This window comes from Aptenodytes forsteri, unplaced genomic scaffold, assembly GCF_000699145.1.
Source record: "Aptenodytes forsteri isolate BGI_AS27 unplaced genomic scaffold, ASM69914v1 Scaffold56, whole genome shotgun sequence".
Lineage (NCBI taxonomy): Eukaryota > Metazoa > Chordata > Aves > Sphenisciformes > Spheniscidae > Aptenodytes > Aptenodytes forsteri.
Genome location: NW_008796213.1, coordinates 5,048,866 through 5,073,551, shown reverse-complemented (window position 1 = coordinate 5,073,551; position 24,686 = coordinate 5,048,866). Strand labels below are relative to the sequence as shown.

Here is a 24,686-nt window from a genome sequence, read left to right as displayed (position 1 = left end):
TGAAAGCAATCTCAAAGTCCTGAAACATATGAGCAAGTAAAGACTTGTTTATGGCTTAAATAGCAAAAATGAAAGTCATCAGGGTTAGGGTTCCCTGCTAAAAAAAATAATTGCACAATATTTTTGAGTTTTAATAATGCATTTAAGCATTCAAAATCCTTCAGTTGTGCATTCTGCCCATGGCGATGGCATGCAAGCATAAGAGGCTTTCCTAGCCACCTGGAAAGATAACACCCACCCCCAGCAGCAACACGCCGCAAACCTTGGAGATGGCCAGATGGTTGTCTCAGCAAAGAGACAGGTCTCTAAAAGTAAGGACTTGCGCCAGTGGAAAGTATCCTATTCTCCGAGAGACACGTTCTCTGCCAGAACTGTGAAAGATTTCTCCAACACTTCTGTTCCCAGCATTCACACGCTGAACAGTAGGGATGACGATTATTTAGGAGGTTTGGCTGTTAGCGGAGCATTCTGTGGAAGAGCAGTGACATTTCTACTGCAAAATAAGCTTCCCAAGCCTACCTACAATGCTGGGATATACAAGCCCCGAAATTGATTGAATGCTGGTAATCCTGCTGGGACTGCCACAGAGACTTGTCTTCTCCAAGTTAAAGTATATGAAGTGAATTTATTCTGCTCTGTATTTCAGAGCTCACACTTCAATTTAGAACAACTCCACGGAGTTCAGCAGTGCTGCTCTTGCTTTACAGCAAGGTAATAAAGATCATAATCAGGCCTTCTATGCTGCTAAGATATTTCTTACTTGGTTTTGTTAGGAAAGGTATATTCCTCTCATCACAAAGGCATGCAAAGTTAGATAGCCCATTGTGTAAAGACTATTTCTCCTGATGCGGCTGGCTCTGACTTTAACTGGGGCATTTGAGCACCCTTACAGACTAAACACGAACAACAAAATGTTCTTCATAGATGAAAACTAATTTAAGCATCCATTTAACTTGCATTTGGCAGTTAGAAGAATGCTGGTTGCTTGCTTGCTTTTAGATAGTGAGGTTAATGGCCCTTCAAAAACAACTCCAAAATATGCTGTGGTGACATACCATACATAGTGAGGGCTGGGAGTTCCTTTTTAATTCCTTTTTGGTAGTCAACAGTAAGGGAAATGGAGGTTTCAGGAATTTATCTCCTCTTCCTCCTCTCGTGCATGCACATGCAAGTGTCATGCTTCATACACTAAAGCAAAGCCAGAGCTGTACCCACATTCACCTGTGGCACTGCTGAACTCTCTCTTCTGCCCATGGATTCCTCACCCAAATAATGACTATCTGGTGGTTAAAAAAAATCTTATGTTTGCATATCTAAGTTTATGAACTCAAAATTAGTCAGTAAATAATCTGTAAAAGTCTGGGGTAAAGGAAATGAAGCTATAAATGAACAGCACAACTAAACTAATGAAGAGATACGCCATTCAGGTAAGTGCTCCTTGTAATATTGAAAGAAAAAGGAAGTGGGTGAACAACCGTTTGTTAGAAACGTGTCTGTCAAGAGCCATACTTGCAAGAATTAGCGTTTTACACAACCTTCTAAGGCCAAATTTCAAGTTTCAGTTTACATGGGCCTTTACCAGGATAAGACTTCAACCAATCTTCTAAACTATAACTGAGTTTACGCCTTATTCTGAAACACAGTCAAGATTAAACATATAATAAATTCAGGAGCTGAAGAAACAACCAGACTGAAAATGATGCATCAGCTGGGACTTTGGCTGAGGACAATCCCAATTTGTTCTTCGCTTCTCCAAAGAGATGAACTTATTGCTGAAGGGATGGCCCTAATTACTGGGCCTCTAATTTGATTTATTTTTAGACAGAGCATGCACAAAAATATTTTAAAAAGAGAGAGAGAGAGATTTGCTCGTAGGAAATGTAAACAACAGCCAGCTAATAATTGGAAGGAAATAATTGTTTCCCATTATCTCTAACATGCAAATCCTAGATTTAAAGTGAAATTGCAAAAACACAGATTATGCAAGACGTGGTCTCCATCTAAGAAAAAGAAGCCAGTTTCTCTGAATGTTGCAGTTTCAGAGTTGAAAGCATCCATTTTGGGACAAGTTGCTAGCCAAGTTGGACCACATGTATTCCCATTCATTTCTGAGGACTGCTAAGGATGCATTTGATCTTCACCCAACTGGTAGCCAATGTTTTGTCTGAATAGACATTGTCCATACAATGTACACATTTGATATAAAAGATATTACCCAATTTGAAAACCCCACTGTTCTGTGAGATACTACCCTGCAGTTTCAACTGAATAAGGTTTCATAAGCAGTTCGGGGAGAGGAAGGCTAGTGTCAAACTAGTTTAAAGGGAATAAAGCTTCTGAAAATAATTAATTACACCATGTACTACCAAAATCCCCTAATAAAAGCATGGCAGTCAGAATGTGTCAACTGGCTGGAGCAAAGTGGCCAGCGGATGCCCCAAGGAAGGGATCTGGCCCCAGGAACTGTGGCCTGGTTGCCCAGTAGGCAAGTGCTTTGGGCATGCTGGGGAGCTGTGCAAGAGGACAGGCAGGCATGATCAGGCTTGGCAAGATTAGGTCAAGTGAAACATCGCATAAACATGATTGCACAAATCACATCACTGACAATCTGCATCAATTTATCGTCAGCCTGAGCATTCAGAGTTTCGCTGTCCTCATGCAGATCCTCAGCTGAACAAATAAGCATGACCCACTGAGATCTGGTCCTGTGGCACTAACAGTGCCTGTGTTACCTGCAGCCACCTAAGTGAAATGCTTTTCCTAAGTGAAGTGAATACAGCCTAGCACCTACCTCGGATCCTGCCTGGATCAGTCCCTGTGTCGGAGAGGAAAGAAACACCACCACCGGAGGGTTGACTTAGATGGGTTGAAGCTCATTGCCTTATCTCTGCAAATGGAAGCACTAACCTCTGCGCTTGGGCTGTTTAAACAAACTGTTGCTCAAGCACTGACTCCTAGTTCTCCCAAGTCAGTAGTGACCTGAAGTTCCTCTCGTTCAGCAGTTTTAATAGCTTGTACAAAAAAAAAAAAAAATAATAATAATCAAGCAATGGTCTTAGCCCACCATTTAGCACCTGGTTACATTTTAGCTCAGTTCCAGGCAGAAACTGCTAGAGCCCAAGGGTCAAGACAGAGCATGGGGAAAGCCATCATTGATTAATTGGTCTTTCATAGATCTTTTAATATCTAGGCCCCAGAAATTCTGCAATACTCAGAAGCTGCTGTCTAGATTCAGTGTGACAAGACTCAGTGATGTGTTTTTGTCAATAAGTACACACACTTCATGCTTACTTGCTTTACTTAAAGTACAAATCATAAATAGTTGTATGTGACAAATTCCCCAGTATTGAACCTTCACGGCTGCCAAGCAGCATGCTGCAGAACAGAACAAGGAGAGCTATAATTTTCTTTTCTTCATTTTGTTATTTGACCTTCAGTTTTTCAGTTGTCCTTGGATCAGTCTGGAACTAAATATAGTCCTTTCAGCATTATTTATATGTTTAACCCAAAGCTACCCACATGTGTCAAGGGACTATCATAACACTGTTCTAAATTATTTTAACAGCTTATTTTAAATTGGAAAATGTGGGTTTTGAAAAGCCATTGTCAATTAATTATGATTCCACAAACTCCTACCAACTCTCTTGTGTTTTGTAACAATTTGCTCACAACCTACAAGACAAAGCCTCCAACTTGCTCAGAGAAAGCTCTTGAAGCTGTCCAGCCTTTGAAAATGCTGACTGATCTTTAAATTAACACATTGATAATGATTTTGGCCACCAGCTATTTACAAATGCAATGCAATTCACAAATAAAAAAAGCATAGATGGATCAGCTGCATCCTTGGGGATCAACAGTCATCAGGGCTGAAACGTCCCTTAGTGCACTATATCTCTACAAACTATTTGGAATGGGAACCAAAACCCACCACATTCAACTGAAAGTCACTAGTGTCAGACTACATACAGTAATTCCTCCTGAACTGAGCAATATATTTTTCCGTCAAAAGGTCTTTGCCGAGCAAGGAAAAGACAACTGCATCCTTGGGGATCAACAGTCATCAGGGCTGAAACGTCCCTTAGTGCACTATATCTCTACAAACTATTTGGAATGGGAACCAAAACCCACCACATTCAACTGAAAGTCACTAGTGTCAGACTACATACAGTAATTCCTCCTGAACTGAGCAATATATTTTTCCGTCAAAAGGTCTTTGCCGAGCAAGGAAAAGACAAACCAGCCACTGTAATGATCCTTCCTGAAACCTTGAGAAAGGACATTTTCCGCCCCAGGTAGTGGTTCTGTGGTATGTATGCCAGCTACAGAGCTAACCAAAACAACAAAGAGTTGGGCGGGTGGGTGGGTGGACAGGTAGATGGGCACACATAGGTGCACACAATTTCTACCACGTAAGAGCAATTTCCCCTATATCATCACAATTCTGCACCGCATCAGTTTTCTTTTATTTACATAACCAGTGTGAGCAACTTCAGAGAAGGATTTATGGTGCAGCTTGGGTTTCTGTGTGGGTTGCTCTTTTACTGTATCAATATTATGTTTAACAACATTTTTCAGTCAGAAAAAGGTCCATGTGAAAGTTGAAAGGTGAGAGAATTATTTCTAACTGTTCTCAGGTAAGAGAAGAAAAAAAACAAGTGTTTTATCACTGGTCTAAGCAATGCAAGCCAAATTCAGCCTATGAATTTAAAGGGCTTGCACTAATAAATCAGCTTAGAGCAGTTTTTTAAGAGTTCAGAATTTCTTGGATAGCGAATGAGACAAGTTGTCCATGTAAACTTTACTGAAACATTTTTAAATTTTACAGTCAGCTCTATAACTTGACATAAAATAGCACCACCCAGAAAAAAACCCAGCCATTGCCACCAACAACTGGGACAAGATTTCTGACTGTTAACCACCCCCATTTAAAGCCAAATTTTCAAAAGAACAGAGCACCTAAAATATTTTGCTTCTTTGAAAAAAAAGTCAGCTACGTTACAATGCTTGCCTTTCATTTCCTTAAAGCTCTGAGTTCGAGCTGCATAGATGCTACAAGCCTCAGACATAAGCAAATCACCGTGGGAAACACATTCACAAATACAAGTTTTAAAAAATTGATTCATGTGCACTTGGCAGTCAGTGAAATTTCTACTGAACTTTTGTTGCTGCTCCCTAACTTTTCCAGGGCAATTGCACAAAGTAATAGGAACCAAGTTCTCAAGAGAGTTTGAGACCGTTTTAATGATACAGTAAACCCAGGTCTAGGGCAAGAAGCCTCTGATCAAAACCATGCCAGCCACACCACCCAAAGCATTGATCTGATAGAAACAAGCTCTGTTAACTCAAATTTGTTAATATGGAAAAGTGAACTTTGAACCAGATCAGGTACAGCCTGTCTTCTCCCAGTAGCATAGCAGAAATTGTATAAATTACTTGTCTTGCACTCCACTTAATGAAATCAAAATTGTTTCATGTGCCCACCCCTGTCCAGATCAGATCTGCCTTAGAGAATGATCCAGTGCCGATGTGTGTGAACGCACAGCCCGAGTGCCGCAATGACAGATACTGGCGTGGTGTGTAGAGACTGCAGTTTTTCAAAAATGCAGAACAACATATCAACAACAGAATGAAGATATACAAGGCAAAACCAAGGTGGTGTCATAAAATACATTCAGGGTCAATAGCTAATGCCCCTGTTATAAAAGTTCTATTGGTTTTGCCCAAGGTTATTTCCTTAGCTGCCAGAAGTCATTTGGCTAGAGATGGGATAAAGGGGTTGCTTTGGGCACTGAGCACGATCTATCCAAGGATCGGATCAGTTATGTTCTGCTGCTTATTTAGAAGCTCTTTGTTCTGAGTCACTTGCTATGTATTTATATATAAATATAAATGTATACATATGTGTGTTCATACATGTATACTTACAGGGTGTTTACGTAAAAGCTCTCGGGAGCTTTTTGGATGAGAAACCACAGTATTTTCCTTCAGTTCTAAACCACACTTTATCAAGACAACCAGAAGTGTTGCCAAATTTTACTGCCCTCCTGCCCCCTGCTAGCTCCAAGTTCCTCCACGTCTCAGAGGCTACTGACTATTCATGGCAAAAAGACAGTCCATTAACCTAGCAATGCTCAAACTTTTATCACCTTTCCCTGCCCCTGCAAGGGTAAATACTACTCCCCGAGACGGCAGTTTAACAACATCTGGCTTAGTCACCCTCCTCCTGTACAGAAGCACATCTCAGGAGGGGGAGATGAGCAAAAAGATGCTGCTGAGATAAGAGACACCTGCAGCTGCACCTCTGCCAAGGCCTGACCTGCAACTATTCCCAAGCATGTGAGACCTCGCCGTTCACTTTCTCTACCAGCTCCTCATCCAGCACCCTCTGCTCTTTCCCACGCATGATCTCCTTCCATGGTGCTGCTGTGGCAAGGGTAAATACTACTCCCCGAGACGGCAGTTTAACAACATCTGGCTTAGTCACCCTCCTCCTGTACAGAAGCACATCTCAGGAGGGGGAGATGAGCAAAAAGATGCTGCTGAGATAAGAGACACCTGCAGCTGCACCTCTGCCAAGGGCTGACCTGCAACTATTCCCAAGCATGTGAGACCTCGCCGTTCACTTTCTCTACCAGCTCCTCATCCAGCACCCTCTGCTCTTTCCCACGCATGATCTCCTTCCATGGTGCTGCTGTGTCCCTCTCCTTCCTGTGGTCGTCTCCCCCCCCCCCCCCCCCCCCCCCGCATCTTTTGGCCATTCACCTGAGCCTCTCAGCTGTTCACCATGGCCAAACAAAAGCAGGAAAACAAGAGATCCCATCAACCAAGGGCTTCCAACAGGCTGGAAGGGCCATTTCTCATTGCCTTCCACCAGGCTCGTTCCTGCAACAGGCTTGTGCCTGGCCACAAAGCTGCTGCAGCACTGGAGAGGAGCTCCTCACCAACACAGGGACACACACAAGCACACGCAGGTCAGCAAACTCCAAACAAGCGTTTTGGCTGTACCCTCATTCCCCCCCATGTTTATGATGCACTCAAACTCACTCAGATTATTTCTGCCCCTCATCCTCCCACGACAACAGTCCAAACCCATTCAGAGTGAAGATGCAGTGGCTGTGACTGCAGAGTTCCTCCAGCATATCCTCTTGCATTGCTAAGCTATACGCCATTAAACAACCAAACATCTCAACACTATTAGTAATCTCATTATTACAGCACTGTAAAAGAAAAAATGTGTCGGGTTTTTTTTATGATGGAGCTGCCACTGTCTGGAGGAAACCTGTGTTTTGCACACACAGAAAGGCACACACGTATTTCATGTGGTGCATTGTAAGCTGCACAGAATAGAAAGCAGCTGGAGGAAAATGGCTATAGAGAAATGGTTCTCCTGGGCATCATCTGTTGATTTGTTTTGTTTATAGAAGGAATGAGATTTTTATCTCTGCTCAAAATATAAAATGCTTCCACGGCACTGAGCTCACTGCTTGGCTATGCTCTCACTCAGGAACGTAAATAAAAAGGGGGGGAGGAGGGAGAAAAGGCTTTACTGCACAGAATCCCTAGAAATGTCAGAAACTAAACAGAAAAATGTCCATCAGTGATACAGTCAAGGTTTGAAAGAGGAACTGAGTCACCAGCTATCATGGAAATGAGGGCCTCCTTACCATGCTTGTTAATAGCTTGCTTCTACTAAAGCTATTAGGTTAGGTTAGGGACAAACTACTCAAATCCCAGGTCTCAAATCCCAGCCTGAGTCCTGGCAGGATGAACATCCTTACACTGTAAATACACCAGTCCTTACGAGATGCATGGCCTGCAAAGGCACAGATTCTTATGGTCCTTCTACTGTCTTGTGCCCACAGTTGGTATTCCAAGCTCTTTCTGCAGCCTTGCTCTGGGGAGGCTCCTCACTCCTCTGTGCCTGACACGCAAGATCTGATGGTCTCTTTCATTTAACAACAGGGCTCTGTGTCCTAGGAGAACACCAGATGGCTGGTTTTCCACTCAAGCTGATAGCACTTCCATTTGTATTAAGCAAAAGTCGTATCTCAGGAAAGGAAATAAATTGTGAAACCACTAAATAATTAACTACTGCTAATAATTTTAACTTTTTAAAGTTTAAAAACGTAACTACTGAAGATGGTGTCCAAACTGTGAGAAACTACCTGAAGTCTAAAACTTTCTGGTAGACAAACAAAGTTTAAAATTCTATTCTTCTGAGATCTGAAAGGCTCAAGGTCTGTTGCCATAGCTAGGGATAGTTATCACAAAACTGAGGATCCTTTATCTTTGCACCACCTATTCTTAGCTCTTAAGAGGAGATGAGAGACAGCAGGCCAGATACGTACCTAGAAGTGGAGGCTGCCGAACATCACTCCAGAACAGCCCCGCTTCATTAGCTACAGAGTGGATCTGAAGTCTTTATGGAACCACCAAGGGGTGTTTGCTCTTCTTAAAGCTGTGTTGTCTCTCACTCGGCCAGAGCTCTGACCTGACTGGCTACTGAGGAAATATTTGGGCAACCCGGAGTCTCATGCTGGGTACAATACGCCATAACTTTCAGAGACATGAAACAATCCAGAACATCAGTGTTATACTCACTGAAATCTATCCTAACATAAACATACAGCTTCTCAGTTTCCCTACCAGGAAGCTTATACTGAGGTCTCTCTTGGAGAGATTGCTGGATCTCAACCCATGATGAGTATTTCAGAAAATCTTAAAACTGAGGTTTGTTAAAGTCTTTGGAGAGCAAACAGATCGTACTGATATTTTAAGAGTTGGAAGAAGGCCCTTGCAGTCTTGACCACCATCACTCTCTGTCCCTCATGCTAGCATGCAACACATTGAAGATCCTTTAGCTGCTCCTTCCTCTTCCAGGGTGGCTATATTTCATGTCTTTCCCACATTTCAAACCATGTGCCTCGATGACCTCTTCATCTTGTTATAGCTCTACTGAGAGGGTATTTACATAAAAGCTCTTTGGAGCTTTTTGGATGAGAAACCACAAACATGCATGCACAGATTACATCAGATTTATTGCTACTGAATAAGTTAAAAGACTACTTAGGGTTACAGGTTCAAAACTCTGCCAATAGTTCTCATCCAAGAGCATTCATACAGCAGGAGCTTGTGATCATACAGTTACCAAGTACCCGTCTCCTCTAAAGTCCACTGCCTTTTCATCCTTCCTGTACCCCTCAACTCTTAACAAGTATCACAAGGTTTCTACTAGCTGAAAGGAACTATTCTTTCCAAGGAAGCAGACTTCACTTTGTCAACAGAAGCATACAGCCATTGCCCCATGCCCTACTCCCAACATACATCTCAGTTCAGCTCCTTTCCTCCAGCTTCAACTTTCCCAAACATACTTGACCTCAGTCTTTAACGAACCACTTCAAATTCATATGGAGTCATATCCTTCTGTTCCCACTCATTCTTCCCAGTCCTTCCCCAGCCATTGCTGGGCATCCAGCTTCTTTTTATATTCAAGAAACAACCTTTAACTTTTTAAAAGAAAAGATTTTGCCCTTTCCCTTGTTTATTGCTTCCTTAATAAACTCCCCCAACAACCCCACAGGTTCTACAGAAAAGTGAAAGAAAGGACTGGCCAGGGAAGAAACTACCAGAGGAATGGATATGGAGAATCTACCACATGCTAGATGACCCCTGCATTAAAACTCTAGTATCCCTATTGACCTGCACAGTCGCTCCAGCCATAGAAAATACATGCAAAATAAACAAGCAGAACTTAAAAGACATTGTCACCAGTGTAAGCAATGGCACATAAAGCGAGGGAATGAAGAGACAGATATTGAACATCATTTTCTCAAGCTCCTCCACTATCCCTGTGAAAGTGAAATAAATGCATTGCCAGACCCAAGCCAGAAAATACTTAGAGCTCTTTCTGCTGGCTGTTTCTCAGCAGTTAGCACACACTGAGCTCATGGAACAGTAAACTTTGTTTTCAGTGGGGAAAAAAGCCAAAAACAAACCTAGGGAGATAACAGACAGAAAAATCCATCTAAAGGTTTCGGGTATGTCAAGGGGAACTGATAAAAGACAATCTCTCAATAATATGTCAATATTTTATTTTAAAATAGTTTTCAGACAGCTCCATTAAATACTGTATAAAACTTCCCTACAGAAGAACAAGGCATGGCAATCAAAGGCATTAATTACTGGTGAGCCAGCAATGAGGACAAAACACACCAAACATTGTTATTGACCAAGCCTGATGCAAGGACAAAAAGGAGTGAAGAAGAATATGGGCAACTTTCTTTTAATGATGGGAGCAGTGTTGAAGGAGACAAGAGAAGGGAGAACACAGATTTACTTTTCAGCACTCTGAGGAAGTCTAACCTGTCAAAACTGCCCATTGATTTAACTTTCCATTTAAGAAGGAGCACAGCCAGGCTGGCAGGACACTTGGTCTGCTATCTGAAAGATGTAGAGTGACAAGTCCATGCACCTTGGAGAACATGAGGATGCAAAACTAGTCACCCCAGTGCAGGGCAGTCACAGGAACTGTCAATATGCTCCCCTGGGGTTCAGGGGAGAGCAGAGTTCATGGCACTGTTTGGAGGAATTACAGCAATCCTGAGAGGGCCATCTGAGCCTGGCAATTAAATGCACAGACACAGCAAGAGACAGCCTCTGTGCAATGGGATGGAGTGCCCCACTGCTCACACAGGCAGAGCCTTCTCTTTAAGGAGGTTGTTTACATTGCCTTCTTTCATCGTCTAATTTCCATTCCATTTAGTGCACCAAGAGCAGTGTGTTAAGTTCTTCAGGTTCCTAATACAGTCAGTAGATGGAGGCAAGAGCTCCTACAAGCTAATTCAGAGCACCCAAAATTGTTGCGAGGTGCCTGAATATCCCCAAGATGAATATTCCCAAGATAAACAAAGCAACCTGCCCCAAGGCAAACAGCAAATCAGAAGTTAAAACCAAAGTGCTAGTTCAGAAGAGCTAAATGAAGCTCCAGAGAAGACTCCCAGGCAGAAGCTGCCTGATGGAGAAGCCAGAGTAATTCCCCCCCCCTTGCCAGTCTCTCCTGCCTGTGCAACCCAGTCCAGACCAGACCCAGTCCATTCCAAGTCCTGCAGGAAGGGAAAGTAGAAATGGGATTGCTCAAGGACTGCGTCCAGCTCCTGTTGGCCTGGCAGCATTTGTGAGCATTAGCCAGCTTCGCAGCATGCTCCATTGGACACTAGATCTGGAGACGATGCCAGGAGATAGGTAAATATACTTCTTTTGTGAAGGAAGCTAACCTATCCCTGTAGGTCTACCTTAACATACTATTAACACTAAAAATGTTAAAAACAAATTGTTTATGTTTAACATGCACTAAAAACAAATTGTGCTTGAGGGATTTTATGGGGAGAGGCATGAAAAGGTTTAGAGAAAAACGAAGACCACAAGGAATAAATAGGCTGGACATTTACTCCTTTACACAGAGTTGTCAGGGTAAAATGCACCTTCACAAAAGCAAAAAAAAACCAGGAAGCACTTGAGGGTCTTCAAATAAACATGGCTGGCCACGTAATCTCTAAATTTAAAAAAAAAAACCAACAAACTTGAACATAAGAGGCCTCTGAGTTTTGCAGTGAAGTGCAAGCAAGCAAAACCAAAGCTGCACAGCACTAGAGGCTGAGCTACGTTTGTCAGGATAACCAAGGTGTTATAACAGCCTCTGAGGACTTCCCAGAGAATTTAACTCTGAAGCTGCAAAAGCAATGACAGAAAACTGTTCTACCTCTCCCAAAAAAATAAGAGAACTTCGTTTACCTAAAAGCAGCATAATCAGGGCACTGAGTGAACTTCATTCTGGATGATCAAATCTACCTTGTTTTCAGAGAAATAAAGTATTTAGTCATTTATGGCATGGCACTTTTCCAAATTATAATTCAGTAGCTTACTCTGCTCCTTCTCAGGCTCACCTAGAGATGCTTGATTTAGCTCAAAGAGGCAGCCATACATTGTACAGCTGTGGGATCAAATTATGTTTGACACGTTAGTGGGAATTCCAGATTTACTTGATGTAAGGCTGCATGACAAAGACAATTCCAAATTTGTTATTTTTTTCTGTCATCAACAGCAGTTTGCTGATGTTTCCTGTTGAGTCAGATCCTTCTAGCTTTCATAAGTCATTTGAATGAAGGGAAGGGAAGCAGAATGACTTCCACTGACATAATGGCCATTTCAGGAAAAAAACAGCTGGGGTTAACAGAATATAAAAAACCAAAACTTCCCTGCCATCTGACCCTGTAAACCTGATGCGGGTTTCACTGCAAACTGAGAAGCCACAGGGCTGTAATAGGGAAAGACTCGTTAGGGACCGTACCCTTAGAGCCCAGCTCTGGGGTCAGCCACCGCTGTGGGCTGGATGTGCAAGAGCGAGGAGTGTTCAGCAGGCAGAGCCCAGCGGCAGTACAGGTAACCGGCCCCTGAGCACTCGCCGTCTGCGGAGCTGTGCTTTCTTGCCAGCGGGGGAAACAAGCATGCTTTAACATCCGAAGATTAGGATGCCCCTCTGAACCTCTCAACTCAATGAGCCTGACATGAGAACAGAGCTGTACATCTTTATGGACGTATGTTGATGCTCCGTACCCAGGCCTGTTTCCAGCCATAGTGGTCCTCGCAGCCCTGTGCCTTTGATGGCAGCAATGACAGCTGGAGAAGTTTGGGCCTACCCACCCACAGTTGGTGCTCCTTTCAGAAAGGATCCAAGTTTTGTACTGCCTGATACTGGATCTGTCAGGAAGCATTATTTGGATGCGTTAGGGAGAATAACCTGCTCACCTTATACCTTCACTCAAACCATAAGCCTAGAGCTCTACCAGTCAAACATCTTTTGTAAATACTGATTTTTTAAGGGCCAAAAAATGGTGCAAGATCTAGTTTTAGGCGGCATCTAGTTGGAAAACAAAAATACCTGAGATCTATTTGATCTCAGTTTTGCCTAACTCAAGCCCAAATAGCAAGGTTCTGCAAAACCAGAATGAACTTTTATTTGGAGACAGATTATGTCTAAACTTTCTCTTCCAGAGCCCTTTCCAAAACCACAGATGTAAAGTAATGCCAAACAAGCAATAGCGTTGAAGTCACCTATATCAAAATACTACCTGTCCTGAGATTAATTTCTGATGTGGTGTAGTACAGGTATTGCACCAACTAACACATGTTGTCCCCCATGTTTAAGCATCTCCTGCATCTAAGTGCATGCAAATGTCTAGGCTTAAGGCCAGAGGAAAAAAATACTAAGTTTAGTTTTCATTCTTTTTGATCAGAGACTGCAAATGCTTTGGGTCAGGATTGACTTGTTATGCAATGGGTGGACAGTATCTAGATTCAGTGGAACCCAAATCTCTCTAAACGTTTCTGTAACACAAGTGATCATTAATATTATTTCAATGTAAAAATGGCATCTTTGTGAATGATTCAACTTCTCAGAAACAGATGAGAATACCACTAGTATATGTTTTGCTATGTTTGAAAGCGTGCAGTTAGATGTGTATCTTACAAACATAAACAAACACCTCCCATCCAACCTCCATGTTTCTAAAAACACGCAGGTTTGTTTAGACAAGGGGTTGATAATCCAGTTTGAACACAGGTATCTGAATGCTGTGACAGCTTCTTCATAATGCTAAGCTTATGGTACATTAAACTTTAAAGCAAGATAAACTCCTGCTTTCATTTTATCAAACATCTTCCCAGACAGCAAAAAGAAAGACACAAAGCAATGTTTGCAGCTACAACCAAGCATGGGATACCCAACTCAGCGCATGTTTGAAACGAAAATGAACAATATGTTGCATACTACTGTATTTTTCAGTAGAGAATATCACTGAAATTTGTAAATGTTAACCTCATTCCTCCCTTAAGTGTTTGTTTTTATTTCATGCCTGAAAAGAACCTGAGATTCACAGAGATTAAGTGAATAGAGGCAGCAGTCCTTACAATTGAGAAAGAAAGTGCTCTTAAAAGAAACTCCTCTGATAATCAGTTTGGCTAGTAGAAATCACAGGAGGTGGGAGGGACATGGACAAGAGATTTTTTAACAGTGCTCAGTGTTGTGCCACTGGTATTACTGAACTTTATGTATTTAGCCATATTATGCCTTTTTGTGGTTGGTAAAGCAGTAATTTCATTGTCTATCACAATAGTAATGAGGTAGCAAGAGCCATTGAAGAATCCATGATATGAGGTCTGCAAGAGACTTTGACCTACTGAGAGCAAGTAGTAAGGATAGGGAGGGTAGTGGACAGCTAAGTCCTTCAGGAATGGGGAACAGCAAGCAGGCTTGAGCACATCAGTTAAATTAACAGATTACCAAAAAAGCAACCTCAGGTGTGTTCTTCCCAGTTCAAATCTGAAGAAACTATGTACCCAAAAGTTTCTCTGTTCTTTCTACTCCCAACATTAAATCAACTACCTTAAAAAGCCTCTCCTTGTAGCTGACTTAAGGTCATGTGGAGGATAAACACTGAGGGATTATTGTCGCTGAATTTTCCACTGATTTAAAATTGACACAATACACTACACGCATCACCTTCATATTACACTGATGACAACACATGAGAAATCAGAGGTGTGCTATTAGAGGATTTGTTATAAAGAGTTATTGATGATCTTCATTGTACCATAAATAACAGTCTAAAAAAAATGACCAAATCATCCAAGTTTCCTCCTAAGACCTGTATCTTCTCTAGAAGTTTATTTTTATGCAGCTAGAGCCTCTCCTCCCTTTCCCAGTCAAGCCTTGCTTCTCTCCCTGCTTCATATGACCTCACCTTACCCAAAAATGTGAAGAGATTGGTCTTATCACAACTTAGGAAGATACCACCTGCCAGCTGAACTGTGATAAATCACAGCTGGCCTTACAATACACATGCTAACAGTGACTGAGGCTGAGCCAACAAGCAGCAGCTCAAGGGTGTCATTTAAACCACCATGTATCCCCATCCACAAATACCATGCTAAGGAAATAGCTCAATAACACAACAGTTGCCATGACCATGTTACTATTCTAGTGTGCGTTAGATCTGTCGACTCTCTTCTCCACCTGCAACTACCTTCTGTTTAGCCCGTAAGCCTTTTACAGCCCACAAGGTGGACAAACTGCCTATTCTTTGTACTCACACAACAGTTGACACAATATGACCCCAATCAATCATAAGCTACTACCATAACAAAATTTACAACAGCAAATATTCATTCCTCCCTTCCCCCATGACTGCCCTTCTGAAAAGATACAATGCTGGCAGAAAAAGCTAGAAAAAGAAGAATTCAGAAGTTATTAAAAAATGAGAATAAGGCTTAGAATGAAAACGTCAGAGGAACTTGAAGAGTTATTACTTTATTATTGCTCCTGCCATATATAACACTTGGGTTTTCTGACTCCTAGAAGAGCCAGACAATTGTGTATGCAACATGATTGTAATAAAAACATTCTCTAGAATTAGGGACCTGCATTTCTATTAGCAACCTTTTACATACTCTTTAAATAATTTCTTGAAACCAAGGTTTCAGCCACGAATAAAGGAAGCTGTGAGCACGCATTGGTTTTTACTCATTTGTTTAAACAGACGTGCAGTATAAAGAAACTATAAAAAATAGACTCTCAGATGAATAGGTTGACAGGTTTGAACAACAACGACTGCACTTGCAGATGTGCTTTAAGCCATTAACCTTACAGGTTCAGTCACTGCATTATACTGAAATAAATGGATCTGAATAGCTTAGCCACCAGGCAAACCTACCAATAGCCCACAGATGTTGCCCAGCATATTTCACTGAAAGTTTAAGAAACACCAGCTTCTCATTGGAAGAGTGACCTATAGGCACCTGTATCTAATAAGATACTTAAAATCAACCTGTATGTGTAGATCAACAAGATTGGTTAGTAATAACCATTGGCAGGTAAGAATATAAAACACTTTCCCATATAAAACTCCAGCTTCCTTTACTTGTTGCCTTAACAGTACTCACCTTCAGCCAGGAAAGGAGAAACACTGAATGCGGTATCTCTACTGCAAGGCGATTTCCCACCTCACTCCTAAATTGGACTTTTTGAAACTTATATGTTAGGCACTCAATTCAGCAGCTGACTGTCCACAGCCAGGAGCCTCGTGTAACTTTGACTTCAGTCTGAAATTACAGTTAGGTTTGTTTATGGAAAGACCAAATTCTGCGCTAAACTGCCATGTCTTCACTTCAAGGGGAGGAACAGCCTTCCTTAAATTGAACCCGAAAATGAGGCTCTGAAGAAGCATGAACCAGAACATACCCTACATTTACATGGAGCAGTTCTGTGTCTTCAGAGACCTCAGCACATCTTGACATGTACTACGTGGAAGCATCAGGCTCTTTCAGCTGTCACACCAGTGGCCAGATCTCGCCAGCCGTTTTGCTGCATTTCTGAACTGTGGATGTGCCTCTGCCCTCCCTCTCATTCCCTTAAGCTTACAGAGATCCACAGGTCAGCAGCTAAACAGCATGGTTTTACTGAAAGATCTAGTGCTGCCATTCTTTTTCCCAGTAAAATTCAAAGGAAGTATGACGGACCTTTGTGATGATTTGGGCAGATCTTATTAAGAAAGTAGGCTCACCCACCTACTTGATATGGCAACGCACATCAAATATGGGCTTGACTTGACTCTTTTTTAGTCTCTCTAGACCCTCCCTTGACACACAAGGAAGTTGAACAAAGCTCAACAGGGTCAAAGAATGAAGAAATACGTGCAGAAGTGATCTGTCATTTACACTGCTACAACAATTGTGCTAAACTCATGGTGCCATCATTATTCTCTTCTAGATAAGCTTTGGGCTTTTGTCAGAGGTTCTTTTTCTACCACTGTCCCTGAAACTTTTTCTTCAACACACATACAAATGAGAAAAAACATTGGTTGACTGGAAGGTAGGATTTGAAGAGGTATTCAAGTAAAAACAGTCAGAAAAGCACTCCCAGTTTGGCTAATTTAATTTCTGAAAAAAATTATCTGGACAGGGTGGGTTTTTTTCGTTTCAGCACAGCTCACTGCAATGCCTACTGTGCTAACCATTATGGCTGTTGTTATTCTGATTTGTATCCACTACTCAGTGTGGAAAGAACAAGAGAGGAAATTCAAGCAGCAGTTAAAGTGTCTGTACACTTAAGCCAAGAAACCTGGCAAGGGACAAGTGTGCAGCATAGTACAGAGAAGAGGTCCAACAAGACCCTGCAACAAGTACTTGGTTTCTTTCTGACCAGCACCAATGTTCCTACTGCCTACAGAAATTAATAAGAAACCAACAATAATAAGTTCTTAATTTTGAAGACAATTTTTGTTAGCAGTTTGTTGTTAAAGCACTTACAAGAAAATATTGCAAGGAGAGAATTCTCTAAAAAGCATCATGAGTTTTGTGAATATTTATTTCAACCTCTGCATCCAAACCAACTCCCCTCCGTGTCACTTCTAGCCAATTGTCTTCCAGTTTCCCCTTATGAATAAAAGACTATAAATGTTGGGGGAGCTTCAGCAGGCTTTGTGTCTGATATGCAGCCCATATCATCGTTATCACTTACCAATACAGCAGAACCAGGAAGACCGCCAGCAAAGCCAGGGTGACCGTTGCACTATTCATTTCTGAGGAGGCAAATGCCAGGAGATCTACAAGCTCCATATTCCTCCACTACAGCTCCAGCCTTGACTAGTTGAGTGTGTGTGCAGGGGAAAGTTTCCTCAAGAGCTGATAAAGCCTTCCACAGCTATATGAATGACATCTGCAACAAAACAGGAACCAAGAGAGCAAAAATACATCAAGTCAAGTACAAACTGCAAACCTTTCCTGTTCTCATCGACTGGACTCTCTGAGGGAGAACTTGAAGGTTCCCCGAATGGTAGGATGTAGCAATTTCCCCCTCCCTCCCGCTGTTGATAACTGTCATGCCAGTAAATATTTACATACCCACTGCTTGAGACATCAGTGCTGTTGAATAGGTTTTTAGACATCAAGTATGGGAAACTGGGGAAAGTGTGGGGAAAAAAAGAGGGGGAGAGAGCCTGACCATGGTACAGATCATGGAAGAAGAATATAAAGACCCTTCAGGGGTGCCCTGGCACACAAACAGTGGCACTCTCTGAAGTAACAAAAGTAGAGCATTTCTGCAACATAAAACTTCATTAGTACTTAATCTCCAAACTGGTTATACCTTAAAAGAATGGAACAAAGTAAACTTTAAATTCTCATAACTAAAAGGAGGGATTAGGGGAAAACTCTTCTAATGTGACTACTAGAAGACATATATAGAAAGAAAAACTAATGAGCAGAAAAACCCAACTGTGGTACCAGGGTCCATAAGTCAGCATCTGTCACACCAGTTAACCCACACAGACAGCACTGTTTGGCTGTATCATCTCAAGTTCATGAGTACTGCTGCAAATTTTCCTGGATCAATGCAGTGCTCCCCCTGAAGGTACCATTAAACTAGCCTCTCGGGGATACTTTGGCTACCCCTGCATTGTATTTCTAGTATAAGGGTTAACATCTATCTCTGCATTGTGGCATAGTCAAGCTTTCACACTCCCTTGAACAACCTACACATGAACAGTCAAGCTTTGACTGCAGTTCAGGAAACGGTTTGTCCGTAGTATATGAATTCCTCAGCTTTCTTCCATATTTTCCTGCCTGCAAACCTCAATCCTGTTTCAAGCATCTGATCCAGTCCAATTAGAAAAGTCAACCAGAAAGCAAACCTTCTATGAGAGAAGACCATCAACCTGTTACACTCGAAGTTACCAGATGCCATTATCAAAAAAATCCTCAGGATTACAGCAGCAGCAGCATGGTTACTTATGAAACTAGAAATACCCATATATGCATTGCAGCCTTCCCACCTACTCCATACAACCTATTTGAAAGTTAAGGAAATCAAAACTACCCAAAAAACTAGGTTTGTGAATTATATGGTAACCTTGAGAAACAGAAATTCTGCAACATCTGATTCCCATAACACACCAGATGAAGAGTGGTTTCTTCTCATACAACCCCAAGATAATAGCTTAGATTTAACGTGCAAGGCTTCTCCAATATCACTGTATTACATTTTCAGCTCTTATCAGAGAAGTTAATAATATAGGTATCAGAAAAGTAAAGTCTCTAACACAATGGAGTTTACTTTTAAGAAGATTTGGCTCTACTCTAACTGAATCACTGCTATTTCGGTTCTCTGTGCTTCACAACTGCATTAATTCCCTTCCAGCCTCAGATCCTTGCAGAATAAGTAAAAGGTGTTAACCAGCTCATCAGCTCCACAGAATAGCACGGTAGTTCACAGAAAACCTTGCTTATCGTATTAACAATGCTATTGCTATTCTGGGTCAATAACAGCTCTGCCGGTTTGCTGCTGCTGCCAAGTTCTCCAAGAACAACTGCAACAAGATTCAAGGCCAGTGGCATAAGGAATTAATCAGTGGGCACAAGCCAATCCCAACCAGCAACTAATCTCTTTTCCCAAGTAACAAGCGATAGGACGAGAGGAAACAGCCTCAAGTTGCGCCAGGGGAGGTTTAGATTGGATATCAGGAAAAATTTCTTCACCAAAAGGGTTATCAAGCACTGGAACAGGCTGCCCAGGGAAGTGGTTGAGTCACCACCCCTGGAGGCATTTAAAAGACATGTAGGTGTGGTGCTTAGGGACATGGTTTAGTGGTGGACTTAGCAGTGTTAGGTTAATGGTTGGACTCGATTATCTTAAAGGTCTTTTCCAACCTAAACGATTCTACGATTCTATGTGGGACTTTTAAGAAAAAAATAAAAATCAAATATCCATATGCATTAAAATCTCTTCAAAAAAGAAACCCAATCACCACAAGTGTAGAAGGTAAGAAATAATACTCTGATTTCACTTGTGCTTTAATTTACTTGGCTTTTTAATTAAAGGACATATTTATCTGCACATAGAGGACAGAGGACTATCAGCAAACACAGAGTCAAGTACAGACCTCACTTATTTTTTAAGAAGTACACTGGAGCCTTTTCCCAGTCACACTAGGAGGTAGGTGGGATGAATAGTTCTTAAACACACACATAATGAAAGAAAATAGGCTCTCACATCAGCATCCAATTTGGAAGAGCTAATAATCAAACTCCCAATGACAACAACCATCCTTTTCTGTTGTTGGTGTTGGGGTTTTCTTTTTGTTTTGTTTTTTAAGCCTTGGCACCTGTTTCTTGCTGGAGGGTTTTAACTTGGCACCTCCAACCATTAAGAAGGGTGGAGCACAGCACTGACTCTAAAACCCACCTGGAGCACTCCTCACTGGTTGCAGTTACCATCCCAGAGTTAAGGATCTCAGCTCGCTGAAGAGTCACAAAAATCCACATAATGTCCTTTGCAGGACAGGGCGGGAAAGGAGTCAGGGATGCAGACAGCAATGAAGACAGGCTATTTATCACTCCTTTGTCCAGTGTTCCCTCTCTCTTTACAGGTCCTTTACAATAGAAACACCATCCTAGTTAACTAGTTAATAGCACAGATATTTTTCACCAACCTCCCGGTTCTTTTTGTGGAGCCCCGCTGGTCAGGCTGATTATGATAATGGTATCAAAGAACTACAGATACGAAGTCCTCACTAACTCCATGCTGGAGGAAGCCAGAGGCAAGCCGAAGTGGAAGAGAGCCTTTTCCTGTCAGACTGCTATGAGTCAGCAGCACTGCCTGTGTTCGCCTCCACAAGGCTTCACTCAAGATTGCATCTACCAAGGTTCACAGCTCCTTGACGCAGTGCTATCCGAGCTCTCCTCTTCCATAGCAAGTAAAATCCACAGATCACCACCTTGTTCAACACAAACTTCAACAACAACAACAAAACACGTTCAACACAAACTTACACTCAAGACATCCATCTCATCCTTCAATCCCCAGCACTGCCATAACTGCAGCCTTAAAGCTCCCCAGCAAATGGCAGACCTACAAGACAGAAGCCGTTCAATCCTGAACAGCCACAGCTTCAGCTTGGGCAGATGTTTGCAGCAGTAAATATTAAAAAAGGGAAGTACATTTTAGCATTCAAAGTGTGAGAACTTGAAGTGTTCCTCCACTGAAAAAAAACCCCAGCGCACAGAGAATCCAGATTGTCTGGGAAGCCTTCATGCCTTAAAGCCCTGTCTGCTATAACTCCAGGAATATTTTCTGCAAATGCTCTTCCAAAACAATGCATTTCAACTTCAGAATGAATACCAGTGTGGCGATGAGCCTCAGCAATGCCTGACATATGCAAGTGTCATTCAGACATGAACTATAGAGGTTATTAAAAAGCAGGATTATAGACCTTCTCAGTAGACCTAATCATGTTAAGGATTTTGACCTGTCTTCAAAGCATATCAAATGGAAAATGTAGTCCCATGTATTTCAGAGGCTAATGACTAACCGGCTAGACTAACCACGAACTCCTGCTGATGACCAAATTCAACTCCTCTCATGCTATTCTACCTCATATGTTTTAGGTCTATAATAATCTAATTAAGGCTGAGCCACACCAACTTTACGATAGATGAAGGAAGTCTAGAAAGGTGTTAAGTTTTAATTTTATAGCAGTTCTTCTCTATAGAAATTTGTAGTCTTCAGATCAAGGAAATTCTGTTATATAGACAGCTTAGCCACAAAATACTGCAAATGAAATTCCACAGAACAGCTTAAAAAAACCATGAGATTAATCAGAGACTAGTTTATGTATAAGCTTTAACAAAGCCCATGTACAAAACTGTGTGAGTATATATGATACTAATTTATCTTAAAGACAAAAACCTTTCCAAAGCCAAAATGAATTCTCAACATCTTTAAGGTAGACCAATCAAAAAGATCAAAGGCACATTTCACAGAGAGATTTTTTACATTTAAAACAACCTTAATAGCCAAAGTACTGGGAATATTAATGTATTGGAATAGAGGGATTTACAGTGGCCGTCTATGACTTCATTATTACTATCCCTGTTCAAGGATTGACCAAGCAGATTAATCAGATGATTTTGTACTCCTGCATGATAAACTATGACAAACTACTCAACAGACAGACCACTGAGGCATCGGAGTCCACTTAAAAAGGTCCTGCTCTGCATTCAAAACGGACGGGAGCACCAAAAGGACACCACAGGCTCATGGAAGATTCTTGAACCACCTTGAGTAAAATCACTCCAATGAACTGGATCTCGAAAGGCAAACACGGTAACTGTGAAACCACACTGAGGAAGCCACTTTCATGACACTTCCTACTGAGAAACAGAAAGACACACTTTTATACTTAAATTGTTTCCCCAAGTCAGAACCCGGTTATATTAACCTAAATGCTTCTCAGAAAACAGGCACCCAGCTTAAAATTCTAGGAAAGCTAAAATATTATGCAAACTTGTACTTCACTAACAAATTTAATCTTAGCTGACCAAAAGTTATGGTACTTCAAACTCAGTCAATATCACAGGGGCTAAAAAACTCATTATGCTAACTAAATGTAGTGCCGCTGTACTAAGTCCCCTCTAAAGCAACAAGCTGTGAGATATCCTAGTTATTTCAAAGAACTCCACTTAGAAATAGCACAGATTTTGTGGTCAAAAGGAATGACAGTTTCTTCCTCTTGCTGTGAGAGCTCGGAATGAGTTTCTAAAATAAAGTTACCTTTGCTAATAGTGACATTAAGATCTTGCAGCCTCAGTGAAATTCCAGAGAAAGCAGAAATTAATGTAACATCTGCTGCCCGTGGCCAGGCATTTCTAAGCAAATTGACTTTATTAAATAAACGATAACTTGTTTATATTTCTATAGCTTGCTTTAGAAACATTGATTGATTCAAGCAATCCTATAATTTCATTGTCCTATAAACTTGACTGGAGATAAGTAAGGATTTATGTGCATGGATCAATAGCTCCACATTGACAGCAAAAGCCAAAGAACCCTGCCTAGACTAGTCTTGTAGTTGCAGAGAGCCGTATAAATGTTTGCCTTTGTAACAATATCATGGTAAGAACCAGTAAGTTATAATTTCTTCTGTGAAGTTCAGTTTTTAAACACCATGAAAAAAACCTAACCTTCTTTGTCTGATTGAAAAGCTACACTAGATGATAGCAAACTCAAGGCTTGAATTCTCCAAACTGTGTTTCAGTGCTGGATCACAGGTCAAAAGAACTGTGAAAAACTTAACAGAAGCACATTGTTCTATAACTCAATTAACTAAACTGTGCTTACCAACTTCTCTTTCATCCATTAGCTCATGGGATTGACACCAAAACATATAAAGCCCAGTCCTTTTCTGCACTTTGCAAATAGGAAGATGTAGAACGCTGGTTTTCCCCAATTAACAGAAATATTTTGAGAGCTCAGTGTGCTATCCGTAGCTACTACATTCCCCACCTTACATCTCCAGTTTGCAGTTCAATAATTTTATTGTGGAATCCTTTCAATATGATACAAAGAGATTTCTTTAGAGAAAGATTACACGCAGCCTCCTTAAAAGCGGGGCAGCCGCCTTGGAGGCAATTAGCCACAACAATCAGCATTGCACAGAGCAGTGCAACGGCTTCTGGATTGCCAGCTGGAGAAACCCTGGCCATTGCATCCTTCGAGTTGCCCTAACAGGAGAAGGGGAGTTGAAGAACAAATAGAAAGGACAAAGGGGAGAACAGCAGCCAAGAAGAGGCAGATCTGACCATCCTGTCGCGGGAGGACAGCCGCGGCCATCCACCCTGCATTCTGTTTGTGAAAAGGACAAGCCAAAAGCTGGATGAACGTGCTGCTCAGTACCTCTTTCAAAAGCACCAGATTGCTGATACAGACCATCAGCAGCCTGCACACGTGCCCTGGAGATGGGCTGCCAGGGCCAGGAGAGGGGATGGGATGGGATCAGAGGGCAACCCCCCAGATAGATCAGCCCGCACCAAGGGGTGCGGGCCCACCAGGCTGAACGTAGGAGGCAGGTAACAGGGTCCATCGGCACAGCAAGGGGTGAGCCAGGACCAGAGGCCACCCAAGGGGTCGAGTCAGCAACTGAAGCCCCAGATCCAACCTTCAATGGGGTTCCCGGGCCCATGGGCAGAGTGTAGGTGGGGGGTCTCAGGTGAGGCCAATCAGGACAATTAAGATCTATTGGTGCCCTTGGGGACCTGACAGGCTCAGTACTAAGGCCTTGAACAGGTAAAAAGATAATGACAGCCACAAGGGAGCAGGGTATTTGAAAGAGTAAATTCGCTAATACAACACATTTATCAATACCCTGTCAAAACTCAAAATGACAAAAGGAGGAAGGCACCAAAAGTCACAACAACCTTGAACCTCAGATGAGGTAAAGAAGCATTCTTCACCTGAGACCCACCACTGTTTTTTCAAATAGCACATGCTTCCAGAAGCCCCACAGATGTGAACAGAGAACATTCCCATGAGTTATGGCTCCTAGGCTGACCAAGAATGGTAGAATCAGGTCTCATCTGGGAACTGTTGGCAGTATCAACTCTGCCTTTATGCTTTACCTCTAACTGTCTAAAATCAGAGGGATTGGATGCAATTACCTCTCCGAGATGAATAAGAAAGCAAAAAGAAAGAGCAAAAGAATGTGCAATGGATTAGACAATACAAACATAGAATCATAGAATCATAGAATCATTGAGGTTGGAAAAGACCTCTAAGATCACCGAGTCCAACCGTCAACCCA

At 41.8% G+C, this 24,686-nt stretch overlaps 1 protein-coding gene across 1 annotated transcript in view; it reads right to left on the bottom strand.

Annotated features, from left to right (window-relative positions):
* Positions 1-24,686, bottom strand: part of TBXAS1 (thromboxane A synthase 1) — a 198,592-nt gene that overhangs the window by 168,145 nt on the left and 5,761 nt on the right. Inside the window, exon 2 of the mRNA XM_019474392.1 lies at positions 17,573-17,770. Coding sequence (XP_019329937.1) covers positions 17,573-17,670 — 98 coding nt within the window. The 5' untranslated portion in view covers positions 17,671-17,770. The remainder of the gene's footprint in view (positions 1-17,572; positions 17,771-24,686) is intronic.